The sequence below is a fragment of the Sinocyclocheilus rhinocerous genome, unplaced genomic scaffold (genome assembly GCF_001515625.1).
Source record: "Sinocyclocheilus rhinocerous isolate Xijiao unplaced genomic scaffold, SAMN03320098_v1.1 scaffold827, whole genome shotgun sequence".
Classification (NCBI taxonomy): Eukaryota; Metazoa; Chordata; class Actinopteri; order Cypriniformes; family Cyprinidae; genus Sinocyclocheilus; species Sinocyclocheilus rhinocerous.
This window is the reverse complement of record NW_015633173.1, coordinates 247,231-275,107: the sequence shown is the minus strand read 5'-3', so window position 1 is coordinate 275,107 and position 27,877 is coordinate 247,231. Positions and strand designations below refer to the sequence as shown.

Genomic DNA, 27,877 nt, shown 5'->3' with positions numbered 1-27,877 from the left:
ACTAAACTCAAGTCTTTTTTTCTCTCAAAGTAGTTGTGATGATGTCAGAGATTCGACATAATTATGAAATATTTCAAAAATATATTCTTATATATACACTTTTTTTTCGAAAATGATATACTACCATTGAAAAGTCTGGGGTCAGTAAGATATTTTTAAAGAAATTATATTTAGTATGCAGTATTTTGATCAAATAAATGCAGCCATTGCGAGAGTTCTTTCAAAAACACGAACATATCTTATCAACCCCAAAATTTTGAACAATTGTGTATATTTGATTAAATGCAATAATGAATCACTAATCATGTACTCATGCAATGATCCTCTTGATCAGGAAAACAGTAGTAAACGGGTGTTTAAGAAAGTGCTGTGGGATGATTGTTGCTATTTAGGGTTTTGGGGGGAAAGAAACAAAAGGGTCTTTGGTCACATTGTATGCTACAGAAACTAAATCTACTTTTAATACACATTTATAAAATAAGTCAACAAAATGTTCTTAATCTTAAAACCATGGGTACAGAAAATATAGGCATGTAACATACACATTAGACTCACTGAATGGCAAACACTGGCTGTCTCAAGAGCTGTCCTTCTCTAGTCTTTGGTATAAACCTAAAAAATGGTTTCACAGCCTCCTTGAAAACATTCAGTCCATACATAGATTTTCCTCTGTTTCACCATGGAAGAATCCATCCGTCCTGTGTCGCCGTGGCTATGAGAACTGTGATTGGCTGGTTGACGTATGGGCCCAAGCTCATCGGTTGGGCCTGATTCAGGGTGACAGATGCTGTTGGAAGGTTCTGGGTCGGATCATCATGCTGACCTTCCTCAGAGAGTAATAATCTGAATCTTTCCAGGTGTACCACACGATACCGTCTGGACCAAGAGGGTTCTTCCCCTTCAGCGAGTAGCGGCCGCCCTGTCCAACAGGATCACAGAACATCACTTAGACATCATCAGAGATCCTTTAGCTTCTGATTTGCACTTTTTAAGTCTATGCGTTTATTCATACAGAGAAAGACTTGAACACACCTTTTATCATCAGTATGTTTTTCTAAATTAAAATTCATTTTGTTAATTTTGTGTGGTTAAAATGTGTAGTTGATGTAACAGTCCTGAACTTGAATGACAAAATATTTGTCATATGCCATAATTGTATGATTTATCTAGTTGCATAAAAATGTCAATGTAATATAACCAGCTTGCAAAAACCATGTTGTTGTTCAAGTAGCAAGAAATTCATATACATGGAATTATATTACAGAGAGGACTTTTGTAGACCTTCATAACTTTGTTAGGTCAGCATGTTTTGATGTTCAGGTCACTTGACCCTTTGAACTTTGAAAAATGTATTTAAAGAGTCATTAAAAACTGTTTAAAAAGTAGTAAAAACTGAGGTTTTCAAAACACAAAAACAACAAGAATACATTTCCAATAACCTAAACCCAAAGCCATAAAAAAAATGAGTACCTAAAATAAATGTTAACTGAAATAAAATAATTTTAAAAATGAAATTGATTTTATTATATCTAGTCGTCGAGACAACATATCTCATTTTTGTTTAGTTTAATGAAGTACTAAACCAATAAATAAATAAAAATGAACAAAAACTATGGTAACACTTTATTTTAGGGTCTCTTAACTAGTTGCTTATTAGCATGCATATTACTAGAATATTAGCCATTTATTAGTAGTAACTAAGCACATATTAATGCCTTATTCTACATCACCTTATTCTACATCCCTAATCCTACCCAATACCTAAACTTAACAACTACCTTATTAACTATTAATAAGCAGCAAATTAGGAATTTATTGAGGAAAAAGTCGTAGTTAATAGTGAATAAGTGTTCCCTATTCTAAAGTGTTCCCCTTTACTTAAAGCAGACAAAGAACACTTATAAATAATAAGACCACATTATAAAGCCTTTTGGATGTATTCATGAAGACTTTGCATTTGTCATTTTACAGTAAAAACACTAATAAGATGTACTAAATTATTGTGCAGTTCTTAAACAATGGCAAGATATGAGACTTATAATACATTATAACTATAGGAAATATAATTCATTGCAACTTAAATGGATGCAACATGTTCATTGTGTGTTATAAATCATCATACTCTTAAAAGCTATAACCACAAATAAGTATTATAATACATTAAAACTGTTCTTATGATTATTTATGAGATGATACAACATATTATACGGTTTTTTATAATGCAATATTCATTCATTATAATGCCTTACGAATACCCTTATAATGTATTATAAATACGGGCTTCATAGAAAGTGTTACCGCTTTTATTTTTGTTTGTTTTTTGCAGCACCTTTTCTTTGCAAGAGCCACAACAATCAAACAAAACTAATAGTTTGCAAATAATTTGTAAATTTGTTATTACTGTATACATATTATAAAGTGTTACCGATGTATCCATTAAAAAGTTATAAGTCTCTTAAATAAGCACAAATGTCAGGGCAGCATCTTAAAGGCCCAAAAAATGCCTCAGGATCAACTCAAAAATTGGACGTTTCATATCATAATAAAATAAATTATTACACAATTATGGTCTGCATGTGATTTGGCATTTCTTTATATTTACACAGTTTACTAATGCTGCTCAAATGTGCCATTAATGTACGGACACAAAAAAGATATAGTGTATTTTATATATAACTGATGTAAATGACAAAATCAAAAAGTGTCGGAGATGCGTTTATGCATTTTTTTCTATTTTACGCATTAGTAGTAAATCAAGATTTCGCAAGTTCTCTTGTAAAAAAACAAAAAAACAAAAAACAAAACAACTTGGAATAAACTACAGAAAGCGAGTAAAGAACTCTCAACATTAGGCTACTAAAAAGGTCAGTTGAATCTTGCAAAAACTCCCGTTAATAAAACATCTGACTACACTGCACAATTAATCTCTTACACTGCATCTTTGTTGTTTATGATGAATTCGGTGCTTACACGTACACCGCTTTCATTATTATTGCAGCTTAGATGTTCAAATAGCTGCAGTACTCTGACTTTGCCACCAGGAAAAGTGCGTACGCCTGCTCAGACCCTGACGTGACGGTAAGTACTTTTCCACGTCAAAGACCGTTTTTATAAATATAAACGTTGCCATGGATTTTAGCGTACGCACACTCTAAGAACAAATCTGTGCGTACGCACATTTTATAAATGAGGCCCCTGGAGCTTAAACCTACAACCTTTGTGTCTATAACAACCAGGCCACATCATACCTTGTAGTAGATGCCGTTGAGGTTTGCGTAGAAACACTGGTTGTACCACCAGCCAGCATGGGAGATCTCGGCACAGATGTTGCCCGTGTCGGGTGTCCTGAAGCTCTGCTTGTCATGATACCAGCTGAAGGAGTCCTCCACTGTCCCGCTAAAGCCCGACACATGCAGACGGTACTGAGTGCTCTCGTCCTCCACACTGCAAACACACACATACAAAGTGCTGAATTTCCTCACAAACACAATACTGATAGTCCATCAAGGGTTTGAAGTGTTTTCAATTACAAGGCCAGATGTTTAATCACTATTAAACATTGTGCATCCATATGAAGTCCTTCCAGTCAGTCAGTGATGGATGTGCTTCAATTATAGGCCAATCTCAAATTTACCATTCTTAAGTAAAATTCTTGAAAAAGTTGTGGCTTCACAATTGAGATCTTACTTAAATGCTAATGGCCTTTTTTGAACCTTTTCAGTCAGGATTTCGTTCATCACATAGCACTGAAACTGCTCTTCTTCGTGTGGTTAATGACATTCTTCTGTCCATGGATTCTGGGTTAATAAACCTCTTGATTCTTCTTGATCTAAGCTCTGCATTTGACACAGTCTGCCATGAAATACTCATCTCTCGCCTTTCTGATATCGGTATCACTGGTTCAGCTCTTTCCTGGCTCATTTCCTACATCAGCGATAGAAAATATTATATCACCATAAAAGGGTATAAATCTGCCACTGCTCCAGTTTGACAGGGTGTACCTCAAGGTTCAGTTCTTGGTCCACTTCTGTTTATCATTTATATATATATCCACTTGTTGACATCATATGCATGCATGGACTTCAATTTCATTGCTATGCTGATGACATTCAAATTTACCTAACTGCTCACATTACTCCTCTACTGCATGATCTTCACTGGCTACCTGTAGCATCACGTATTCACTTTAAGATATTACTTCTAACATTTAAGACATTAAATGGTCTTGCGCCTCCATATCTCTCTGATTTACTGTACTCCTAACTCTCCTGCCCGGTCCCTCAGATCATCTGAGCTTGGTCTCTTGTCCATTCCTCGTTTTCGGCTGTCCACTGTAGGTGGTAGTTAATTTAGTGTTAATGCTCCTAAATTATGGAATTCGCTACCGCTTACACGTCGTAATATATCATCTTTGTCTACCTTCAAGACTCAGCTAAAAACTTATCTTTTTAATATGTATTTTGGATAATGTGGCTATATGTGGCCTTATGTGTTTGCATTGTGTATGTGGGTGTGCAAATGTTTTGTATAGCATTAAGAAAAGTGACCTTGAGCTATGGAAAGGTGCTATATAAATAAAACTACTTCACCTGAAACTCTGATAAACAGCGTGTTTGTGTTTCCCGCTCCAGTCCTCCAGGTCAATACGGAGCATATAGTCTCCCTGACTGCTCAGGTCATGGATGTGTTCATTTCCCAGCCAGTATTCGGTGTGCAGGTCTCCAAATCCCTCTTTATACTCCTTCCAGCTGCGGTCAAAGTTCACGGAGCCATCTTGCCTACGCTGGATCACAGTCCAGCCGCCACCTGAGACATACATATATTATGCATGGGCTCCAATTATAACCATGTTTTTATTAGGAAGGAAATGTTAAAAGAGTATACATTCAAGCATTCAACAATCAAATCTCTTTTTATGAGTTTAATGCACATGCCAAGTCATTTGGTTTTCATCTTATGACCACTGCAATTATACTTATGGTCAGGAAGTGTTTTGTAGGTCATCAAAATGATATTTGCACATGCTATTTTAAGCCTCAGAAGGTTCCTCATGCGCCCCAATGGTGCTATTTCAGCACAAAACTGAAGTCTTACTAGACATAAAAGAGAATAATTTAGATGTTCATTATCAGTTTCTTTTGCTACGGTTTTGAAAGTCTCTAAATTTTCCTATAAACTATATAAAAATAACCCAATGATTCATCCACAGCGGATTTCCAGCAAAACATTTCAATATAGAGGACAGTACGGCTCAGCAAAAGGCATTTTTCTAAAAGGATGTTCAGATGTGTACTTTCCCTAAAACTGTGTTCTCTAATTTTGATCAGTTCTTTTTCGCATTTAAGTTGTTTTATACTGTGCTTCAGAATACAATCAATTTATGAAATATGCTTAAAAAACTGCCCTTCAACTCCTGTTAGGATAACTTCAAATAGGACTAAGCAGTGGCCTTGAAATGTAGGAAATTGTAGGTTGTTCTCTAATTTTGATCTCCACTGTGTGTGTATGTGTATATATATATATATATATACACACATACATACTAACAAAAAAGATAAAAATGAATCAATTAATTTTAGTAACATTTTGTGTAAGTGACAGAGATGATATAGAAGGATTTCATTCATAAATATATATATATATATGTGTGTCTGTGTGTGTATGTGTATGTGTGAGTAAATTAAATGTTTTTTACTTATTTATATATTATATTTAATTATATATATTTACAAAAAATATTTTATTTTATTTTATTTTTAGCAACATATTTTGTATAAGTAATATATATAGGCAAGTGTTTGTAAATAAAATGTTCATCAACTGACCCAAAACACCAGGCCCATCCTTATAGTTGAGTCCTGGACAGACATTACTGCATGTGTTGAGTGGTTTCTTACCATCTGTGTCCATATCACAGTAGACTTCCACTGGCATGGCCCCTAGTGAGGGCACCACGGTGTAGATCCCAGAGCGACGCACTTCGTTATAGTAGATGGAGGCACAGTCGATGGGGCAGTTCCTGACATGCTGCACCTCTGGAGTGAAAACACATAAAACTATAATAACATAATTAATATAAAAACATATTGTACAAAGTGTGAGCCATTTCAGTTCTCATTAAACAATATGAGATGAAGAAGAGGTCATACGTTTGGCTGTCTCATAAACTCTGCTATGATTTGTCACCCTCTGTTGGTTCAGGCCAGTATCTGACCATAATTCCATACTAGCTAAAGACTAGTCTAAAGGGATAGTCCACTCAAAAATGAAAATTCAGTCATCATTTACACATTCACATACCCATAAGACTTTGGTTAAACTTCGAAACACAAATTAAGGTATTTTAATGAAACCTTGAGCTTTTTAATCCAAGATAGATGTGAATAAAAGCCTAAATTAAATCTGTTTGTCATATAACGTGATCATATGTCTTCCTAAAACTTTAATTAAATGCTCGATTCATATGGATTCATTTTCATGACATTTTTATTACCTTTTTTATTTTTTTTAAGTTTTGATTATTGGTATCTTAATTTGTGTTTCAAAGATTAACCAAAGTCTTATGGGTTTGCAATGTAATTTTTTGAGTAAATGATGAAAGAACTTAAATTTTTGGGTGAACTATGCCTTTAATGCACCACAACTTCAACTAATGTCATTTGTCTGATTTGTCTCTTTTGGCTGTGTATACAATATATTGTGTTTAAAAAATAAATAATAATTAAATATTATATTTAAATTAATTATAGTTAATAGTACATACATTAGAAATTTCTGAATACTTTCCGTACCCACTGTATATATATATACACACACACAAGCACACTGTAAATAGTAGTTTAATCCAAGATCGATGTAAATAAAAGCCTAAATTAAATTTTGTTCATTATATAAAATGATTGTATCTCTTCACAAGACTTGAATTAAATGCTCAATTCATATGGATTAATTTTACAATGTCTTTATGACCATTTTGGATCTTCTAAGTTTTGGTTACCTCATCTTTCAATGGAGGGACAGAAACATCTCAGGTATCATTAAAAATATCTTAATTTGTGTTTTCCTATGGGTTAGGAACGTCATGAGGGTGAGTAAATGATGAAAAACACTTCATTTTTGGGGTAAACTAACCCTTTAAAGCACCACAAGAACATTGTCATGATGGAAAAGAAATGCTATGCCCGGTTCTAATAAAAATGTTTGTCTGAGAACACTGCATGGCTGTGCACTTTTTGAGATTAGAATGGGGTGTTCACACTCGCTGTGTATATTATATATATTGTGTTTCGGATGCTGGTATGCTGTTGTCCTCACCAGGCTAAAGTTAGATTAACAAGAACTGGTTAGTCTCATTTGGGAAAATATAATCATGCAGCTTTGAGATGAAGCTTTTCCAAATTTCCCAGACATGGCCTACCAGGATGCAGGGCTTCCTGTGCACTGAGCATTGGGCTGGTGCGGACTATGTTGATCATGCAGCCCGGGTTACGTCTGACTTTTTCCACCAGCAGGGAAAGGTTCTGAATCTGGGCCTGGAGGTCATAGATCAATGAGCCCTGGATGTGCAACAAGGTCGTGGCCTCGGCGTAATGATCTTCCAGCTCATGCAAGCGCTGCTCAATAGATGAATTATTACGGTTCTTCTCTTCACTCTGTGAAAGGCCAAAAAGACAGACATCATGACTCCCAGTCAAAAAAAAAAGTGACGAGAATAACAATTCCTGTTATGTACAATTCCAAAATGAGACCTTCTCAAGTGGCTGCAGTGCATTGTGTGCATTTGCATAAAAGGCCAGGAGAGGGAGAAGCAGACAGGATCTGTTCGTGTGAATCATCAGCTCATTTAACAGCATGAAGAGCTTAAGGGTGCATACTAATGAAGGCACGTGGAGAGCGGAAAGGATTCTGGTGTTAATCTCGTTAGCCCTCGGGTCAAGGAGACTTTAGGCTGAAAACCATCAAGCCGAGTTGGCCGGAGCGACAAGGAATACCACGGTATTTAAAGATTATGATATACCATGGTATTTACATAGTACTCCAAGGTAAAGTACTTTGAATAATACTATAGCTCTACCACTCTTACAAAAAAGGACTATAGTACTGTCATGCTACACTACATCAGATGATAATTCTACGATAATTTGAAATATACTATGGTACTGAAACTCAAGTACATGTATTTAATTGGTGCTATCATGGTAAATGTTCTAACTACCATGGTAGAACCATGACCACAACATGGTAGTACCAAGACATCAAGTCAAAAAAAAAAAAAACTTTGCATATATAAAAATATAAGTGCATAGTGTGTATGTTACCGTGGTACAAAAACATATTATTATGCATGTCAACAAACCATGGTATTACCATAGTAAATGTCCAAAAACCATGATACTAACATGATAACCATGAACATGGTAGTAAAAAAAAAAAAACATGGTAGTATCATGGTGCATATCCTAAACACAATGGTAGTACCATGAAACCATGCCCCAAAAAACTTGGTATATGTAAAATAGTAGTGCACAGTATATGTTTACATGGTACATACCCTAAAAACCATAGTATAACACTTTATGTTCGTCATGTCAACATACCAAAAATGGTATTATGTAAATACCCAAAAATCATGGTACCACCATGTTACTTCATATCATGTTTTAAAACAAACAATTACTGTATACAATTTGGCTATCATTATTGATGCATCATTTATAAGGTATTGGAGAAATGTTATAATTAGCAGAATAAGATATTTATAATTATTATTATTACATTGTTTTGATTTTTCGATGTCCCGTTGTACTGTTGAGCTGCGGTTGTCAAACAAACTTTCGCCTCTTTCATATCTAGGAGCATCTGAATCCTTATACTGAATCGGTCTGACTTAAAACGGCAATAGAAAAGTCCGAATCATTCTAATGAATCATTCCGTCCTAAACGGCCCTCTCTCATATGTACAGTAGTGAAGGAAAGTTTGAATCATTCTACTGAATCGGTTCGCCCTAAATAAATGGCCCTCCCTCTCATAAGTAGCGTCGGAAATTTGAATCATTCTACTGAATCGGTTCGTCCTAAACGCCCTCTCCATCACACGTAGCGTCAGAAATTCGAATTAGACTACTGAATCGGTTCGTTCTAAACTGCCCTCTCTGTCATATGTAGCCCTGGAATATTCAACTTAGTTAAGTGTATTGGCTCGTTCTGAACGTCTCTCCATTTATAGAATGCAGCATTAAAAAAAAAATCGTTTCAAAAATCAATCGGTTCAAAAATCGTTTAATTGATTTGTTGTGGTTTCAATGAATAGATTTTAAAAGATTCGAGTCTTGATCCTCTACATGGCATATTTAGGTCTTACAGCAGAGTTTTCTAATTTATCTATTACCTATGCACACACACACACACATAACGTTATATATACATTTATCACTCTGCCAATGTGAAAGTAGTAGCAGTTGAGCCAACAATCATGGAAACAAGGCAAATCCACAAAATCCACACACCTGTAGTTCTAAGACTTTGACTCGATGACGATGGTTGCGGAGCTCCTCCTGAAGTTCGGACACCGTCTCCCGCAGGGCCAGAATCTGTTGTTTGCGTTCCTCGTTCTCATGAAGCCAGTATGAAACTTCATCCGTACAGCGGAACATGTCCGGGCAGCGCTGGTCGTCCAGCTGGGGTAACGTGGCAATGAGTCGACACATGCCGTCCTCCAGGACCTGATTGCTTGTATTCTCCACACTGAGCCGTACTGACCTGATGCGTGTGCAGTGAGCGGTCATCATCGCTCGCACCTGTTGCCAGAAACAGTACGGCCAGCAAGAGGGGCGAGAGAGGCCTGCCCTCCATGTGATCGCTTCGGCTGACCCCCCTTCCCACCTTGTTGGAAGGACCCTGGGGGAGACAGCCAGGGTACACGCTGTCTGACCTCCAGTCTCAAGTCTTGAGGAGAGCTTGTCACACAGAAACACTGTAGAGGAGTCAGAGTCACTGACCAGACTCAGTCATCACCTTTTCCGATGCAATTCACCTGAAAACAAAACCAAAATAATTAAACTATTGAACTAACCAAATAAATATTTAGTTGTACTAGCAGGCCTAAAAATAAATAAATACCAAAAAGTATTAAATAAATGTTTTTGCTGTATTACAATGTACTTATTTTTATTTATTAGGCTACTTAATAATATTTACATATATAAATACTAATTATTTTAATTCATGTTTATTTTTACGTCATATTTTATTAGAATTGATTTATTTTGATATTTATTTTATCTTTAAAATGTCTTATTTATATTTAATATACCAAGTAATTTTATTTCATGATTGTTCATATATCACATTTTATTAAAATGTATTATTTATTTTTATATTTTTATTTACTTATATAAACATGCTACTTATTTTTTCATGATTATTTATATCATATTTTATTAGAATTTATGTATATAGATATATAAATAGACAGACAGACAGATAGATAGATAGATATTATTTTTTATATTTATTATTTATATAAATATACTATTTTGTCATGATAATTTATACATCATATTTCATTAAAAATAATATACACTACCACAGTTACATGCAATAAGCATGCATTCAACTGCTTATTGGATTAATATTGGACATAGACATCAGAGACATGAGAAATCAAGCTAAAATGACAGTCTATGTAGCACCACTTACATTTTCTTCTGAATGTAAAAATCGAATTATTATTTAGCAAGCCACTTTCTAATTCTTATTCAAACTTTCTTATTCAAGGGCTTTGCTCAAAGATGAATCACAGTGAATCACTACTTCTGGGGCTCAAAGAAATATAACTTTGGATTATAAACTGAGATTTATAAGCGTTAAGTTATGCAACCCACACAGTTATCTTTAAAATGTCATATTTATATATAGTATGAATATACTAATTATTTATTTCATGTTTATTTTTCTATCATATTTTATTAGAATTGATTTATTATTAATTTATTTAGATATATATCTTTAAAATGTCTTATTTACTTAGTTATTTCATGATTGTTTAAATATATTTTATTCGAATGTATTATTTATTTAGATATTTACAGTTTTTACATTTGTTTACTTACGTAAATATACTACTTATTATTTATATTATTTTCTTTTATTATTTTATAATTATTTATATTATCCTATTTTATTAGAATTTATGTATTTATTCATTTGCTTATGGATCAATATTGATTGCTTGTTGGATCAATAAAGGTAAAGACACAAGAATATCACAGAGACATGAAAAATCATGGAAAAATTATTAGGCCAACTTTGACATCATGGCAGCAAGTCTATGTGCAAGTTCCACTTACATTTTCTTCTGAATGTAAAAAATCTAATTATTATTTAGCAGCCACTTTCTTGTTCTTTTTCAAACTTTCCTATTCAAGTGCTTTGCTCAAAGATGAATCACAGTGAATCACCACTTGTGGGGCTCAAAGAAATATAACTAGGTTATAAGCTAAGGATCTGAAGCATTCAATTATGCAACCCACACCCAGTTATGACGTCACTCGAAAAAGTTCGGCGAGATTGTTCGTGGTCTATGATAATAACAGTAGGTCATTTATTTCAAGCACTCGATGGTGTGACATTTCAGTGCACTCGTGTCAGAGAACTATAGGTCAGCTGTCAAAAACCACACTGTACTGAAGATGCTCTCTTGGGTTTAGGCTTAAGGGGAAAATAACGTGATCTGTCATAACTCTCAATGTGATATTTGAAATAAATCCCACAAACATGTCCCTGCTCTTGTTAGAGGTCAGCCTGATTGTCCTGATTAAGGCACAGGTTAAGGTGCTTTGGTGGCTCGTGTCACTTTTCTATGTGCTTATGTGGGTTCAAGAACTGTGAAAACATTTAACCTGGAAGAAGATGGGCATGCTAAAAATAGTTGATGTTGGTGTTGTGTTTGAGACAATACCAACCTCATCTGGGTGCATTTATTCAGGAAATACATCTCTACATCTCAGGAAATACAATTCTCACTGAAACAGCTTGAATGAGCAAGTCACAGTCAAAAAATATCTGCATGTTATTGCATTAGAAAACAAAAAATCAAACCAAATGCAAAATTGAAAAGAAATAGAAAATGATGCTGTGCACAGTCCTGCCTATCTAGTTCAGCAGGTGAACTCAGGAGGAAAAACTTGCAGGGAATGCCTTGATCTGACCCAACACCTTGAGCAGACCTTTTAATGCTGCAGTATCACGTCTAAGCACCTTGTGTCTCTGATTCAAGCCTAGTGCACTAGATCCAACAGAGAAACGTCGAATATGCCAAACCACATTACAGAGCAATGCCTGAGAGCCTCATGTCCTGCAGCATGAATAAAAGAATAACACTGAGAATCTATCAGACTGATAAAGCGTTCTACGTCTTTGCAGTGACATTTTGATTAGAAGTGTGAATGCAGAGTATACATCTGTTTGTTTGGAGGGTATTTGATTTACCCACGACTCCACACCTCGTGCATCACACCGTCTCACATGAGAGATGCACTGCTGATACACTACACTACGGTACGTGCAGAGCTAACATCTCATCAGCAAGTAAACTCCACAGGGAAATGGTGACAAAACTTCATCTTTACCTGTTTCAGTGGTCAGAGACGTCCTGTTTGTCTTCTGGGGAAATACAGACGCATGCTGCCACCCTCGCTCTCTCTCTCTCTTTCTACACCTTATGTGTTGCAGGATGGCTGATACGGTGGGCATCTTATCCTTGTAATCCTGTATAATTGGATTCCTGATCAGAAGAAAGAGAGGAGAGACAATCCAAGCGCTGAACTATAGTCACTCAGACTGTCTTTATACGTCTGAACAATTACAAATAATTGATGCACCAAATTATGTTTGTTTAGGAAAAGGACTACTGCATCATATTTGATCAAATATCCAAGGCCTTTAAATTCATGATCAAAACTTTGCTAAAAACCTGTTGTACACAATTTACTAAATGCTTTCTGTCGTCTGATTGATATTTTTTTAGTAAATTAAAGCCTTTTACTGATTTACTGATTTTTGCATTGTTAATATTTCAAGATGAACACTTACTGGAATGAAGTATAGCTTAGGTTTACTTGATTATCCATATTACTAGAGAAATCATTAAAATATGAGTATCAAATATGATTCATCAGGCTTTTGTGGAACGCTTATTTGTTCATCTCTCAATCATTATTGCATTGCATTAATATTATATGTTCTGCTCCCACAGTAAAAACTACAGAGCTTCGTTCATAAGCATTTAAATATCATCTGACATATTATTGGGAGATATAGAGTGACAACTGATTTGTATGTGCATTTTATGTAAGTGGAAAGATCTCATTGATTTACAAGTTGTCCGAATTTCATCTATACCTTTTGGCCATATAAATATCAGCAAATTCAAAATTGCACATTTTTGCTTAGTTCGAATAAAATTGACAAAGGTCAGATTTTTCTCTTTTAAACACAAGATGCTCTTTAGAACATGATCAAATATGTGTATATATATATATACGAACAGAAAAATTAACATGAATTTCAGAATATTTTAATATTTAGTTTGTCTGGATTGAATGACAATTTATTTTGATAATTTAATTTGTAATGGGAAAAAAACATTTTCTAGTGGTCGCAGCCTTTTGGACTTTGCTGTATGATCCCAAGTTAAACCTGTGAGTGAACATCATGTAAGGTTTGTTGTGTTTGTATGGCCCTCTAGAGGATGTGCTTTTACAGAGAGAGAGAGACGCTTGAGATCCTGTTAACTAATTATTCTGATCTTGTCATGAACCGAGGTCGACTGCTATTGACAGGAACCCAAATTTAACAGTTGCACCACCTGTACATCTGATCTTCAGTTCAGTTAAAGTGCAGCATCTGCTCATCCAAAGCAACTCGCATTGCATTTAAGGTATGCATTTTATCACTGCATTGCATTACCTGGGAATTGAACCTAACACCGCCGTCGCGAGTGCCATGCTGTACAGTTTCAACACAAATAATGGTTCCAAAAGGGTTTTCACAGAAGAACCATTTTTGGTCCCCAAAGAACCTTTCAGTGAACAGTTCTTAAAAGAACCGCTTTTTGCTAATTCAATAATCTAAAGAACCTTTTTCCATTAGAAGGAAACTTTTGTGGAATGGAAAGGTTCCATGGATGTTAAAGGATTTCTCATGAAACTATAGATGCTAAAAAAGAACCTTTATTTTTAAGTGTATGAACGCCACAGAGTTTCTGCTGTCGAATTTCTATTGTTGTTTTTTGACCTTTATCTCCTTTCTGATTTTTTTAATACAAAATATCTCTAATTTCAAAGGTCTAAACCTGCACATAAGCTTTTGACTATTAGAAGGTTTTATATATTCAAAGAATTCTCTGCATGCCGGTGATCTTTTTTGTTAATATTTTTAATGACATTTTATTTTTATATTTTCTGTTTTCACTTTAATTTTATTTAAAATAATTATTTAAATTATTTATACAATATTTTTGCATTTTTATGTTTTTATTTATTAAATATTTTTGAAATATGTTTTTATAATTTTTTATTTATTAGTTTGTTATTTTCGTACTTCACGTAAACTAAACAAAAATGAGAAATGAAAAAGTGGAAAAAAAAAAAAAAAAAAGAGTAATTGATTTATCACAAGTTACCACGACAACACAACATTAGCTTTCCTCCATTGTTAGTAATTACATTTGCTACAGATGGGGCATGAATGGGCTTCATTAAAAAAAGAAGCAACAAAGAGATGAGAAACTAAGTTAGAAGAATTGTTCCGCTTGAGCTAAGCACTTAAGATATTGCACATCTGCTCAGTCTGATCGATTTGCACGCTGCTTGTATGTTGTTCCGACTGACAGGGAATTTGTGATGTGAAATTACGTCATTCCATCTTAATTTCCCGAGTTAATTTTCATTAAGTTTCCAGGTGTCTCAAATGACATGAGTAACAGAACCGCAGTGTCTGATCCATAATTCACCTGCCACTTCCTGTGGATGTTTTAATGTGTCAAAAACAGAGGTATGAACATGACCAAAAAGTATGAACGGTTTGTTTTTTATTAGTAATTTCCCCTGTGCACCCCCCTCACACCTCCCCCACCTCAGCAGAGACCCACCTGATCATCTTCCAGCCTCCAGGGGTTGCCATGCACCTGTGAGTATATAAGAGAGCAGAGCTCATTCAGAAAATAAGACAGAACAAGAGAGACAGAGAGAGAGAGATCCATTCACATACGCCCAGAAAAAAAGTGCCAAACGAGAGCCGTGGAGGTGAGCTTGATAAGAGCTGGAGACCCAAGGAAGAGTCAAAGGAGGAGATTCAGAACCATAGAACCCATCTATAAATTCAGAAAGGTAAGAATATGGAATTTGAATCATTCTGCTTTTGAACCATTGAATCACTGGTTAGTACTGTATCTGCTTGTAAAGCTTTATTTATGAACAGTGTCAAAGAAAATGTGTCATTTACATTTTTAATTTTAAATAAACAAAACATTTTTTAATGTTTAAAAAAACATTAGAAAACGTATTCCAAATTTTAAAATGGAAAACAATCTGTTTCAGAGTATGTGATACAAAGTGAATTAAACAGCATGCATGACTCAGAATTCAAGTTAAAGACAAAAACTAAAGATTTTGATGATTTCGAAAATGACTAAATAATGATTATTATTACTATTAATTATTATTTTATTTTTAATTAATTAAATATTTTTGTTGTATTTTTAACAAAACATACACATTTGTATTTTTAAAATTATCAAACTTATTCAGATTAAATTAAAATTTTCACCAAAAAAAATCAGCTCTAAAAACTGTAATATGTAAAATAATAATTGATTTGGAATATTATTGTTTTTATTATTAATATAATTTATTACTATATTATTTAAAATGAATAAATAATTATTGTTGTAATTAAAATACATATTTATATTTTTAAATGCATATGTTTTGTATTTATTTCATATTTAAATTATCATTATTTGTTATGAATATTATTACGGTTATTATGAATGATTAAATAATTTAGTTTTGTTTAAAATAAAACATATCCATTTTTGTATTTTTAAATACATTTTTGTATTTTTAAACACGTTTTTTTATTTCATATTTAAATGGACAGTTCTATAATAATGTGGTTTATTCTAAATTAAATTACTGGGGGGAAATTGAAAGAAAAAATATTAGAATTATTTTGATATGGATGACATGCATGACCATGGTGAAATCATCAAACAATATCCAATAATGTTAGGAACAACCCATTTTAATTTCAATAATTAGATCCACTTGGTCTGGTTTATAAAGAAATAAAATTTTAATAGACTTTTTTCTTCCCCTGTGAAACGGTATAATATCTAACAGGATCATCAGAGGCTTTTGACTAATTCTGGACTTACTGAATCATCATCCCTACCAAAACCAATTTTTGTGGACTTTCATGGACAATCTTACTAATGAGTTTAAAACCAGCAAGACTAAAGAGTCTGTTAACTGCAGCTCATTTATTTCAGCGCTTTTCCTTTCATCGCTGACGCCACACAGCGGCTGACATCGCGCTGTGATATTAATGGACCTCACAGATCTGTGTGTGTCATGACATCATCATTAAAACCATAAAAGGTCACGTACCAATGAATGAGGAGAGTAGATAAAAGTCTCCAAGTTCACTCCTCTTCTTTATAAGCATCCTGAACAGTCAAAGTTCTGAAGAGACATCCGTTTCTCGTAACTGTAAGTGACCTGCCCACACGGCATCACTGTGTGAGGACAGTCTGAGTGACCCTGATCCATTCAGTGCAATCAAATCAAAGGTGATTCAAGTAAAATACCCGAGTAATAAAACTCGTCCTTGACTTTATATATAGCTCAGTATCAGCCGTTTTCTTTTCAGCTTTCCATTCTGACTCATACGAATGATACCTGAGGGATGAAAGAACTGATCTGGTCTTGTTTCTTGTTTTCAGATGCTCTGTCCTTCCTGGCTTTTGGCTGCAGCAGTCTTGTGTTTTCGCAGTCCATATGTAGACGGCCGCTGCTTGGATTTGATAGACTGCATGGGCCTTAAAACCAATGAACAAAAATTGGTAAGATTCATTTTACGGCATTAATAATAGGACTTCATAGATTCTATTAAAGATTAAAAATCATATACACTACTGTTTTAAAGTTTGAGTTCGGTTGAAAGAGGTCTCTAATGCTCACCAAGGCTGCATTTATTTGATTAAAATACAGTAAAAAAAGAGTTTGTTTGATATTGTGAAATATCATTACAACTTTAAACAAGAGTTTTCTATTTTAATATATTTTAAAATACAGTCCTTAAATGATAATTCAAAAATGTTCTTATATGCTGATTTGGTGCTCAAGAAACATGAATGTTGAAAACAGTTGTGCTGCTTTATATTTTTTGTGATACAATTTTATTTGCAGGAATCTTTGATGAACAGAAGGTTCAAAAGAAAAGCATTTATATGAAATAGAAATGTCTGGAACATTATAAATGCCTTTACTGTCCCTTTTAGCAATTTAATGCATCCTTTTAGAATGAATGTATTAATTGCTTAGAAAAACTTTTAAATGGTAGTAAGTTATTAAATTATACTATTCTGTCTTTGCAGTATATATAAACACGTTTATATAATGAGCAATCCAATAGACAATAATTTGATGACATTAAACTCTCATTAAAAAGTAATTCATTCTAGAAAAACAAAGGAAAAACATCAAAAGGAAAAAAGAAAAAATATTTTTCATAAATAAAAAGAATTAAAATCTTTTCAGGCACAATTCTCAATTTTTTAGCCTATTGTGGTTTAAAAAAATAAATAAAATAAAATAAAATAGTATATTACTACAATAATGTTTTCACATACATGAGCATAAAATTATTATTTTTCATTTGATGAGATTCACCAAGTTATGGTATAAGGAATACACTCAAAAAGATTCAAATCAAACTATTTGAATGTACAATAAATGAAAGCTGCAGTCATGGTTAGCATGCATCTGCATCCTCTCATTCTCTGTCCTGACTGTGCAGCAGTGTCTCAGGCAGTGCAGATCTTCATCTGAACAGCAGAACAGTGAGGAAGAGGTTGAGGAAGAGAGCCTCAGTTTGGGCCTGCTCTTATCGGCTCTGTCTCCTGATTCAATCGAGCTCCAAGACGCCACTGGAGAAGCCCCTCACAATGACGAGAGGAGGTCTTACTCCATGGAGCACTTCCGCTGGGGCAAACCCATGGGCAGCAAACGCCGACCCGTCAAAGTCTTCACCAACGGCGCTCTGGAGGAGGAGCCCGAGGAGTCGGTGGAAAGCATGCGCGTGGAGCGAGGGCAGAGCGGCACACTGGACGTTCAGCTGAGGAACAACGCAAAGAGCAACGGGAAGTATCGCATGACCCATTTCCGCTGGAACGCCCCACCTAACAAGCGCTACGGAGGCTTCATGAGGCCGTATCCAGATCAATCCCACAAGCCCCTGCTCACGCTCATACGAAACGTCATTGTTAAAGACGGACAGCAGTTCAGAGATTAAGAGAGGAGAAAATAGACAATATTTGGTGTTAAAACATTTAAATGTGTAACATACAACCTTAATTAAAAAAAGCTTCCTCTGAACATTTAAATTCTTGACAGGGCATGAAACATTGTTCTATGAAAGAAAGAAAAAAAGAAACAAACAAACTAGCCAAATCACTTATATATTAAAGTCAAGGTATTTCACATGACATTTACAATTCATTTAGACACCTGACACCATAACAATCACCTCTGGGATTTAAAAAGAAAGGATATTCAGAAATGCCAGGTATTTGTCTACCCGAGATAGTTTTACTGTAATATACTGTACATGAAATACATTAAAATGAATCTGCAATGTCGACAGCTGTGGATTTCTGTGTTTGGATGCTGAATTTATCCTGGAGTCCAACAACTGCTAATTTGTGGATTGGTCCGAATCAGTGCCTATCTTAAGACTTCTGGGGGTCCTACGCAAAACTGTGTTTAGGGGGGGGGGCAGTGGAGTGGGATATATGAGTGGTTATGAATGAATGAATGAAACGCATTTGTCCGTGTTTCACTCCGTCTCGAATCGCGCTCGCGGAAAGCACTTGAGAAACAGTGTCTCTTCCGCGGCTCGGTACGCTTTCAACTCGTTTTTTTTAGTCTCGAGCAAGACTGTACGACATTCACATTACATGATTTCACTGATTTTTACGTAGAAAGGGCGACAGTGCACCACATTAAGATAAATGATCATTCATGTTTTCATAACCGCTGGCCAAAAAAAAAAGAAAGAAAGAAATTAAATCATCTTTGAGAGCAAGGAGGCTCCCTGGTGTTTCGGGGGCCCTATGCAGCTTGCATATTTTGCGTATAGGGAGGATCGGCTCTGGTCCGAATTAATTCATGTTGGAAGCAGATAACAGTTCACACAAAAGTGAAATTTCTACCATTATTTACTTGTTCCAAACCTGTTTTTTTCTTTCTGCTGAACACAAAAGAAGATATTTTGAATAATGTTGGTAACCAAACCGGTGACGGTAACCACTGACTTCAATAGCATTTTTTTCATACTAGTCAAGTCATCTTTATTTATATAACGCTTTATACAATACAGATTGTGTCAAAGGAGCTTTACAGTATTAAACAGGAAAACAGTGTGTCGATAATGCAAGAGGACAATAATAAACACTCAATTTTTCAATTAAAGTCAGTTCATCAATAGCTGCGTTTACATGGACCCTACTAATCCGATCGTAATAGGACTAGAAGCACAATCAGAATAAAAAAGTCACATGTAACCAAGTCAATCGGATTGAATTGGCCAGATCCGATTCAGCTCAGTCATCGTCCAGCTCAGTTCAGCAATCAAGTCGACAATAATGTTAGAAATGAAGTTTCCCCAACTAAGCAAGCCAGAGGCGACAGTGGCAAGGAACCAAAACTCCATCGGTGACAGAAATGGAGAAAAAAAAAAAACCTTGGGAGAAACTAGGCTCAGGCAAGGGGCCCGTTCTCCTCTGGCCATTACTATGGTCATTGTATGAAAGTCAATGGCTAATGTCAACTGTCTGGTTACCAACATACTTCAAAATATCTTCTTTTATGTTTAACAGAAGAAAGAAACACTGTCTATCATTTTTACTTTATATTATAATGTTTTGATGTCTAATAAAACATTTTTTAATCTGGAGCTAAAAGGAAAAACAAGCAAAACCATACAGATTTTTAATAACTTAATAATACATTTATAATATTGGCCATAACTCTAGCTCAAACATTTCTCATCAAACTCTTCCAAGACCAAATTAATTAATCTGATTAATTCTGCAAAAACGAAACCTTTGAGCAATAAAATGTCCTCTGGATTGTTTCAGCTCCCCTAACTTTAAACGTTAAAACCAGTCCCATTTCATAGCTTTCAGAGAAAAATTGCAAATGTGTACACTGCATTGTATCGAAAATGTTTTATTGTCTATTTGCAGTTTAACCACAAACAAATTATGAGGAAAAATTTCATCCAGACATAATGTTACTTAAAAATGGAACGGAGACACTGTAACTGATATTTCATCAATGCTACACATGAACAGCGCACTCCATTTCAAGACTCCAGTTACACCAGAAATGACACTTGAATTGCAGAGAGGTTATAATAAATGACTTAACTTTGACATGTCACAGCCCAGAAATTAATATTCTCGCAAACATTAAATTCATTACTTAACTACAATGCTGAAGAAATGTGAGATGCATTTAGAGCTACTGAGCATTTACAGGACTTCAGTGATATAATCGGGGCAAGAGCTATACTTCAGATACATTTTAAGGGAATAATTATATTTAAACAGCAAATGCATTTAATACTAATAATACTCAGGACAAGAACAGCGGTCTACTTCTGTGACAAAGACAGTACTGACTACAGGCATTACAGCATTTACCGTTTAGGTATCTAATTTTCATTGGATTGTTAAAATATCTACTGCTCTGTCTGTGTAATACAAATGAATATTTATTTAATCTGCTTTCATACTTGGCCTCCTGTTATATAGTCTTAAAAACATAAAAAGTAACACTTAAAACATACACTGTATGCAGTCACCAACTGATGACATAAATAATAGCAAGTTGCGCAAATCCTTTAGAAAAAGCACAGCAGTTCAGTTTATGGCACTAAAAATCCACAGCCATACAAAAACATTCCTCACAAATAATGGGACTAAATTATGCACACAACATATAAATCTGTTAGCTGAGCATGAACAAATTACACTCACCATTACACCACCTCAATATGAAAGGAAAGCCTATAGGCTTGAAGTTTTCCATCAAATGATGAAAATAAATTAAGAATAATAATTATATTTAACAGCTCTCTAAAATACTCAATTATTGGCCAATTGGTGAAATTTTGCATAATGTGCTAAAACTGTATATCTGACCGTGGCATGTTTTTCCAATCACTTTCTCTTTTAAAACATTCGATAGAAGGCAGCTCAGGAGCCTCTAGTCTAAGCAAGAAAATGAACAAAACAAAAATTGGAAGAACAATGAACTGGATGAGAGCGAAATTAAAATAGCGGAAGACTTGTTAAATATGTTGGCTAACTAGTCCCTACAAAACAGAACTTGGATTGCAGATTAAAAATAATATATGAATTAATATTGTTGCACTGCTTGTCTTGATGCTAGACTGTTTTCTATGCTATAACGGACAATTTCTCTTAGCAGACACACAAGTAAGCTAATCTACAAATAAGATAATTAATTTCAACATAAAATGAAAGTGTTATGTCCATATTTATTTTGGTAAGCAGCCATGTACTAAGCAGGATAAAGTACAGTCAGAAGGTCAAAATTGCAAAATAAACCCTGGCTGTATATTATCCTTGAAATATTCTACTGTACTTAAAGATACAGATCAGCACTGAAATAGTGGACATCTCTCAGTATGATCTGGAATATTTGTAGAGCATTATGTGATTCAAACCACATAGCTGGGACTTTGTCCAGGAGTGTGATAAAGTATGGCAATGCTGTCGTTCCCGATGGATTGTTTTTTCTTCATTTGTCTCTGAACCCTGAAGCTAGCAGTCAATCACAAAAACAAATCTGCCATTATGAGTTTCACAAACTCTTTTAAACTGGAGACATCATGCTGGTTAGTTCTTTATGGGGAAATACACACACATACACACTCTCATTCAGACAATGACCCAAACCAGAGCGATCTAAAATGAATAAACAATTATTTACATATATATATAGATCTTATATGCAACTTTATACACACAATAAAAATGATGCTTGTGCTTACAAAATAAAAATAATAAAAAAAATTGTCTGATGCTACAAGACTGTGCAAAAATAAGCACGACATAGCAGGTTACAGATGCTAAGCAAATGAGTATGGTTAGATAAATAAAAAAGTGTTAATTAAATAGTTCCTTCAGCACCAGAGCTCCTTAACACCACTTCAAAACAACTGTGCTTAGCATGTAAACACAAGCAGACAGCAAGACAGACGTCACTTCCAGTGATCTGAACGCCAGATATCTACAGACTGCAGATCGCTGTGATAAACAAGCTACCAATGCTTGAAGAAACAATAAAAAGTTCATTTACTAAAGACTCAAACTACTAGGAACAGAAATTAGCACCAAGTAAAAATTATTTGAGAGCAACAAATGAGCCTCATTTATACTGATTGCACTTAATCTCTAAGTAGAAAGGTATGTTGTTTGACTTGTCAAAATGTATCATGAGATGACGGTTTCCCCTTTTTCTCAATATGGAACTATGAGACTCCACTTTAAAAAGAACAAAGGTGAATCTATCAGAAATATGGTCACAATTCACTCTACAATAAAAAAATTAATAAAATACAATTATATATACAGTGGGTACGGAAAGTATTCAGACCCCCTTAAATTTTTCACTCTTTGTTATATTGCAGCCATTTGCTTATAATATTGTATATTATAAAATATATATTGTATATATATATATATACACACAATATATATTATATTATAATAAACAATAACTAATGCAATGATTTTCAAATGAAATCAGCATTGCAATAAGCATAATTAAAGACATTATAAAAATTCCTAATGTATAAATAATTTACAATTTAAATATTTTTATTTTCACATTAAATGTGCTTGATTGTCATGAAAATAATGTCACAATGTAAAAAAAAAAAATAATGGTACTAAAGTTACTAAAGTTTTCTTTATACAAAATATAACTTATTTTTTTCTTTCTTTTGATTTTAAGGGTGAAATATGACCCAGGTATGCTCTTGTTAAAAATGTTTTTTGCGCCCCTGTTGAGTTGGGTTTTTGCTGCAAATACTTATTTATGGTAGCTGATTTTATTATAGAAGTGCAGAGTATCAAAGAATATTTGTAAATAGGGAAAACTCTCAACTCAGGAATCCAAATGTTCAAAATCCTTCCAGTAGTTCAATGGGTGAACTGTCTACAGTCACAGTGTAGACAGGGGAACAGGGGACAATACAGCGATGAGGGTTATAGGACAGAGGAGGGCTGACCTCTTATTTTTCCTCTATTAGAAAACATCAAAATATAATTTAATACCTAAAACCCTCCAGCTCTCTGTACCTCTGGCTGCTACAGAAGGTTCCTGAATCCTGAGTTGAGCTGCACTAGTAAACGCACAAGTCCGGGAACTTCATCTCATAAACGGGGACAGAGCGACTCTGGGTTTGGCCGTAACTTGATGTGATGGTTCCAGATGGACTGGGAGGAGGCCTGCAAGCAAGAAAGAGTGAAAAGATAAGATTTATCAGCACAGATATCTTTCAGAGAGATGGCTGACGTTTGAAATGAGCCGTGCTGCAACCTACCTGATCGTGATTTCAAAGATTTGATTAAGTTTGCTCTGCAGCATTGTAGCCTGGGAGGAAACAGAAGAACAAGTATTAGCCCTAAATTGCAATATTGAGCTGATCAGTGTGGGAGAAGACAACAACGGCATACATTTTCATGAAATAAAAGGAAAAGTGCAACAAGTTAACTTACTCTGGCACCACAGTGGGCAGCTATTTCCTCAAAGGGGGCCTTCTGGAACTTCTCAACCACCTGTCTCCTGCGTTCCTTCTCCTGTTCCTCCACGCCTACACTATCCACTGGAGAATACACACATACTAACACTGTTCAGCCAAAGGATAAGTTAACAAAGCAATAATGTGCAAACGATTGCATGCAGGTTCTGGAAATATCTGGAGGGACAATTTAGAACAAGTCTAATTCTCATTAAATCAACCTACCAATGGCGTTTTTTAGTGTTTCAAATGTGATTTCTTCAGCTGGTGTTCTCTGTAGGGAAAGAAAACAAACATCAGAACAATACTGTTCCCATAATTCAACTATATCTGATAAAACCTTGTTCTGGGGATAACCAGAAAATATTATATTGTTAAACTATATAAATCATATATAAGTTAGGATTAGTCTGTGGTACTTTATTATAAAAATAACAGTCTATTTTATGTCTTCTTAAATTTAACTAGATAACTGTGTGTGTGGGCTTGTTTTGCTATACCTGTGAAAGACAAATTTCCAAAATTGGCCTCACATAAAAAAAAAAAAACTCTTTAAACCAAGTCCTTTAGTAAGATGTTAATCCTCACCAGCAAAACTTGTTCATAAATGTCCCTGTAATGCCTTCATTAAAGTTTAAACACACCAAATGTGTCTGTGAGTGTTGTATATTTTTATGTTTTCATTTACCTCCTCTTTCTCGGGACTGTTTCTGGACTCTACCTCCACCTGAAGAGATATTGTTTCTCCAATGCTCTTTCTTTTTGACAACCGGTCCTCATCTAAGGGAAGAGGGTGGAATTAATCAACTGTTTATTCGATCCATCTCTGTCAGGCGGCTAATAAGCAGAAACAACTTTAGTCTAAAGCGAATCAGACTAAAGCTAATCAGTTAATCTTCAATGCAAATGTCTTAATAGCTGCTTATCTACAATAGCGACAATACGAATTTCATTGTTTTCTGGAAACATTTAGAGTGTGTTGTGACATTTTCAAGTGAAAAAAAAAAAATCAGTGGGTAACAATAAAGAACATGTTATCCATTGGGATTTGATTGGTGCATGATAATTGTGCACAATAATAATTTTGTGCACAAAAAGACCAGAGACATTTTTACGTGGTGTATGATGTGGCACAAAATGCTCATCTATGCACCTGTGAACTGTGGGACATAAGGTGTAGCTAGTCGCTCAGTGTTATAGCCGCTGCCTCCAAGAACCTCAGTGATCTTGGCCTGTTGAAACAACAGCTCTCCTTCCAGCTTTATAGTCAACCGCTCAAAAGTTTGTAGATTTTTTAAATGTTTTTGTAAGAAGTCTCTTATATTCACCAAGACTGCATTTATTTGACCGAAATACAGTAAAAACAATAATATTTTGAAATATTTGTACAAAAATTAAATTTTCTCTTTGAAAATGTCATTTATTCTTGTGATGCAAAGCCAAATTTTTAGCATCATTACTTCAGTCTTTAGTGTCACATGATCCTTCAGAAATTGTTCTAATATGCTGATTTTCTGCTCAAGAAACATTTCTTATAATGTTGAAAACAGTTGTTCTGCTTCATATATATTTTTGTGTAAATTGTGATTTTTGTTCAGGATTCTTTGATGTATAGAATACGCATAACAGAGGAATAGTATTTATTTGAAATAGAAATCTTTTGAAACGTTATAAATATCTTTCTTGTCACTTCTGGTCAATTGAATGCATCCTTGCTGAATAATAGAACATAATATATATCATTAAACAAAACAATTCCGATGACTCGTAGTTTGTCTTACTTTGGGTTTTCAATGAAGACATCCTCGGGTAACAGGTAAGGACTTTCTTTTTGTCTCATTTCAATCACCTGCAAAAAGGTTTATACAATTTATGCATGTAAAATTTTAATTCAAATACAGTTGATGAGAACAAACTGTTAGTAAGTACAGAGACTCCAGAGTGGCACTGACCTCATGAACGTGCTGGCAGAACGCTGGCACTGTGGTGAGCTGACTGATGAGATTGAGGTAAGCAGAGGACAGAGCATGAACAGCACAGCGGTTATACACCGATAGCGTCTCCTCACTGCTCAGAGCCAAGTCCTGGACAGAAAGCGACACAGGAAGATTAGAAAAAATGCTGAAATACATCTCCACTGAACCATGTAGTTTATGACGAAACAAAAAACTAGACCAGAGTGAATTTGGGTAACATTAAAACCCTTCCATGTGAAATAGAGGTGAAAATCATGTGAAAATCAACTCATTTCGGTAACATCTAATGCTGCCTTGTCGGATAAAGTGACCTTGCTGAATGTGAGCAGCTGTTCATATCAGACTAAAATGCTTCCCTGGATATAAAATAGAGGAGGTTAGACATAAACCTGAGTGAATGTGGGTAGCATTAAATTCTGTGTGAAATAGAGGGAGATAACTTATTTCTCAAATCCTGCCTTGTCAGATTTGGTGACCTAGTTGTATATCTGCAGCTGTTCATATCAGAGCAAAGTCGTTTTTAGGATATAAAATACTGGTGGTTAGACATCACCAGAGTATATTTGGGTAGCAGTAAAGCCATTGTGCGTGAAATAGAGGAGAGTGACAGATTTTGGTACATTTTCATGCTGCCTTGTCGGATTTGGTGACCCTGCTATATTTCCACAACTGTAAAATGCTTCATAGGATATAAAATAGAAAAGGTTAGAAATGACCTAAGTGAATTTGGGTAACATTAAAGCCATTGTGTGAGAAACAGAGGGAGAGAACTGATTTCGGTAACGTCTAATGTTGCCTTATCGGATTAAGTGACCCTGCTGTATATCTAGAGCTGATTCATATCAGACTTAAACGCTTTCCTAGATGCATAATATAGAAGGTTAGACATCACCAGAGTGAATTTGGGTATCATTCGAACTATTGTGTGTGAAATACAGGGAGGTAACGAATTTCTGTAACATCTAATGCTGCCTTGTCAATTAGGAGCACACTAGCTTATAGATAACCTTAAGGCTAAGATATTCATACTAAAAGCCACTAAACCTAAACTTTATTTCATGGTGACTTTAAGAGTGTAAACACAATGAGGGTGCACCTGCAGAGCGAGCGCCACACGGATCAGGTCCACCACCACCTCTTCGTTGGCCAGCTCCATGCTGATGAGGGCCAGGAGTGAGTAGAGCTTCTCAAAGTGAGGCTGCACGCTGCTCTGCTCCTTACTGCACAGGTAGATGTGTCTATACAGGTGCTGTGCATGCTAAAAACAGAGAGATATCGCTGTCAAAACACTTAAAACCATTCAGACATGCATGCGTTCTCTGATGCATACCCAACAAAAGCACTGATTCACATCAGAATAATAATGACAACAGGATGTTGAGAACTGATTAGAGGGATGTTGTACCTTCTTCATGAAGAGGTTGTCTTGGCGTGAGCACTTGTCCACTTTGAGTTTAAGCACAGAGATATCAGAGATGATACTGCATGGAGAAAAAAGCAACACATGAAACCATAGTAAAACTATGTTTGTTATATAAAGAGGAATTTTGATTCTGTTATCGATAGTCAAATCACCTGCAAATTTTAACGCATTTACCTTCTTTTGGACAATCTAATTGAAACTGAATATTCAAATTAATGTAAAGCAAGGCTTGATTTTATCCATTAGGTTTTGATGAGGTAGTGAAAAGGTATTAATGTTGGTTAATACTTTTTCCTCACCTACATGGTCTTGGTTACATCAATTTTATTTTATTAAATACGATTATAAAAAAAGTTTC

At 34.9% G+C, this 27,877-nt stretch overlaps 1 protein-coding gene and 2 pseudogenes across 1 annotated transcript; 1 reads left to right on the top strand and 2 right to left on the bottom strand.

The window, feature by feature from the left end:
- Positions 1 to 256: 256 nt before the first annotated feature.
- On the bottom strand, positions 257 to 16,728 carry LOC107743296 (angiopoietin-related protein 7-like; annotated as a pseudogene).
- Positions 16,729 to 16,949: 221 nt separating this feature from the next.
- On the top strand, positions 16,950 to 18,583 carry pomcb (proopiomelanocortin b). Its single transcript, XM_016556469.1, has 2 exons — positions 16,950 to 17,125; positions 18,082 to 18,583. The coding sequence occupies exons 1-2, from the start codon at positions 17,006 to 17,008 to the stop codon at positions 18,574 to 18,576; spliced, it is 615 nt and encodes a 204-aa protein (XP_016411955.1). The 5' UTR covers positions 16,950 to 17,005; the 3' UTR covers positions 18,577 to 18,583.
- A 4,731-nt stretch (positions 18,584 to 23,314) lies between these two features.
- The window catches only part of LOC107743313 (protein EFR3 homolog B-like), a 29,382-nt pseudogene continuing 24,819 nt past the window's right edge, over positions 23,315 to 27,877 (bottom strand).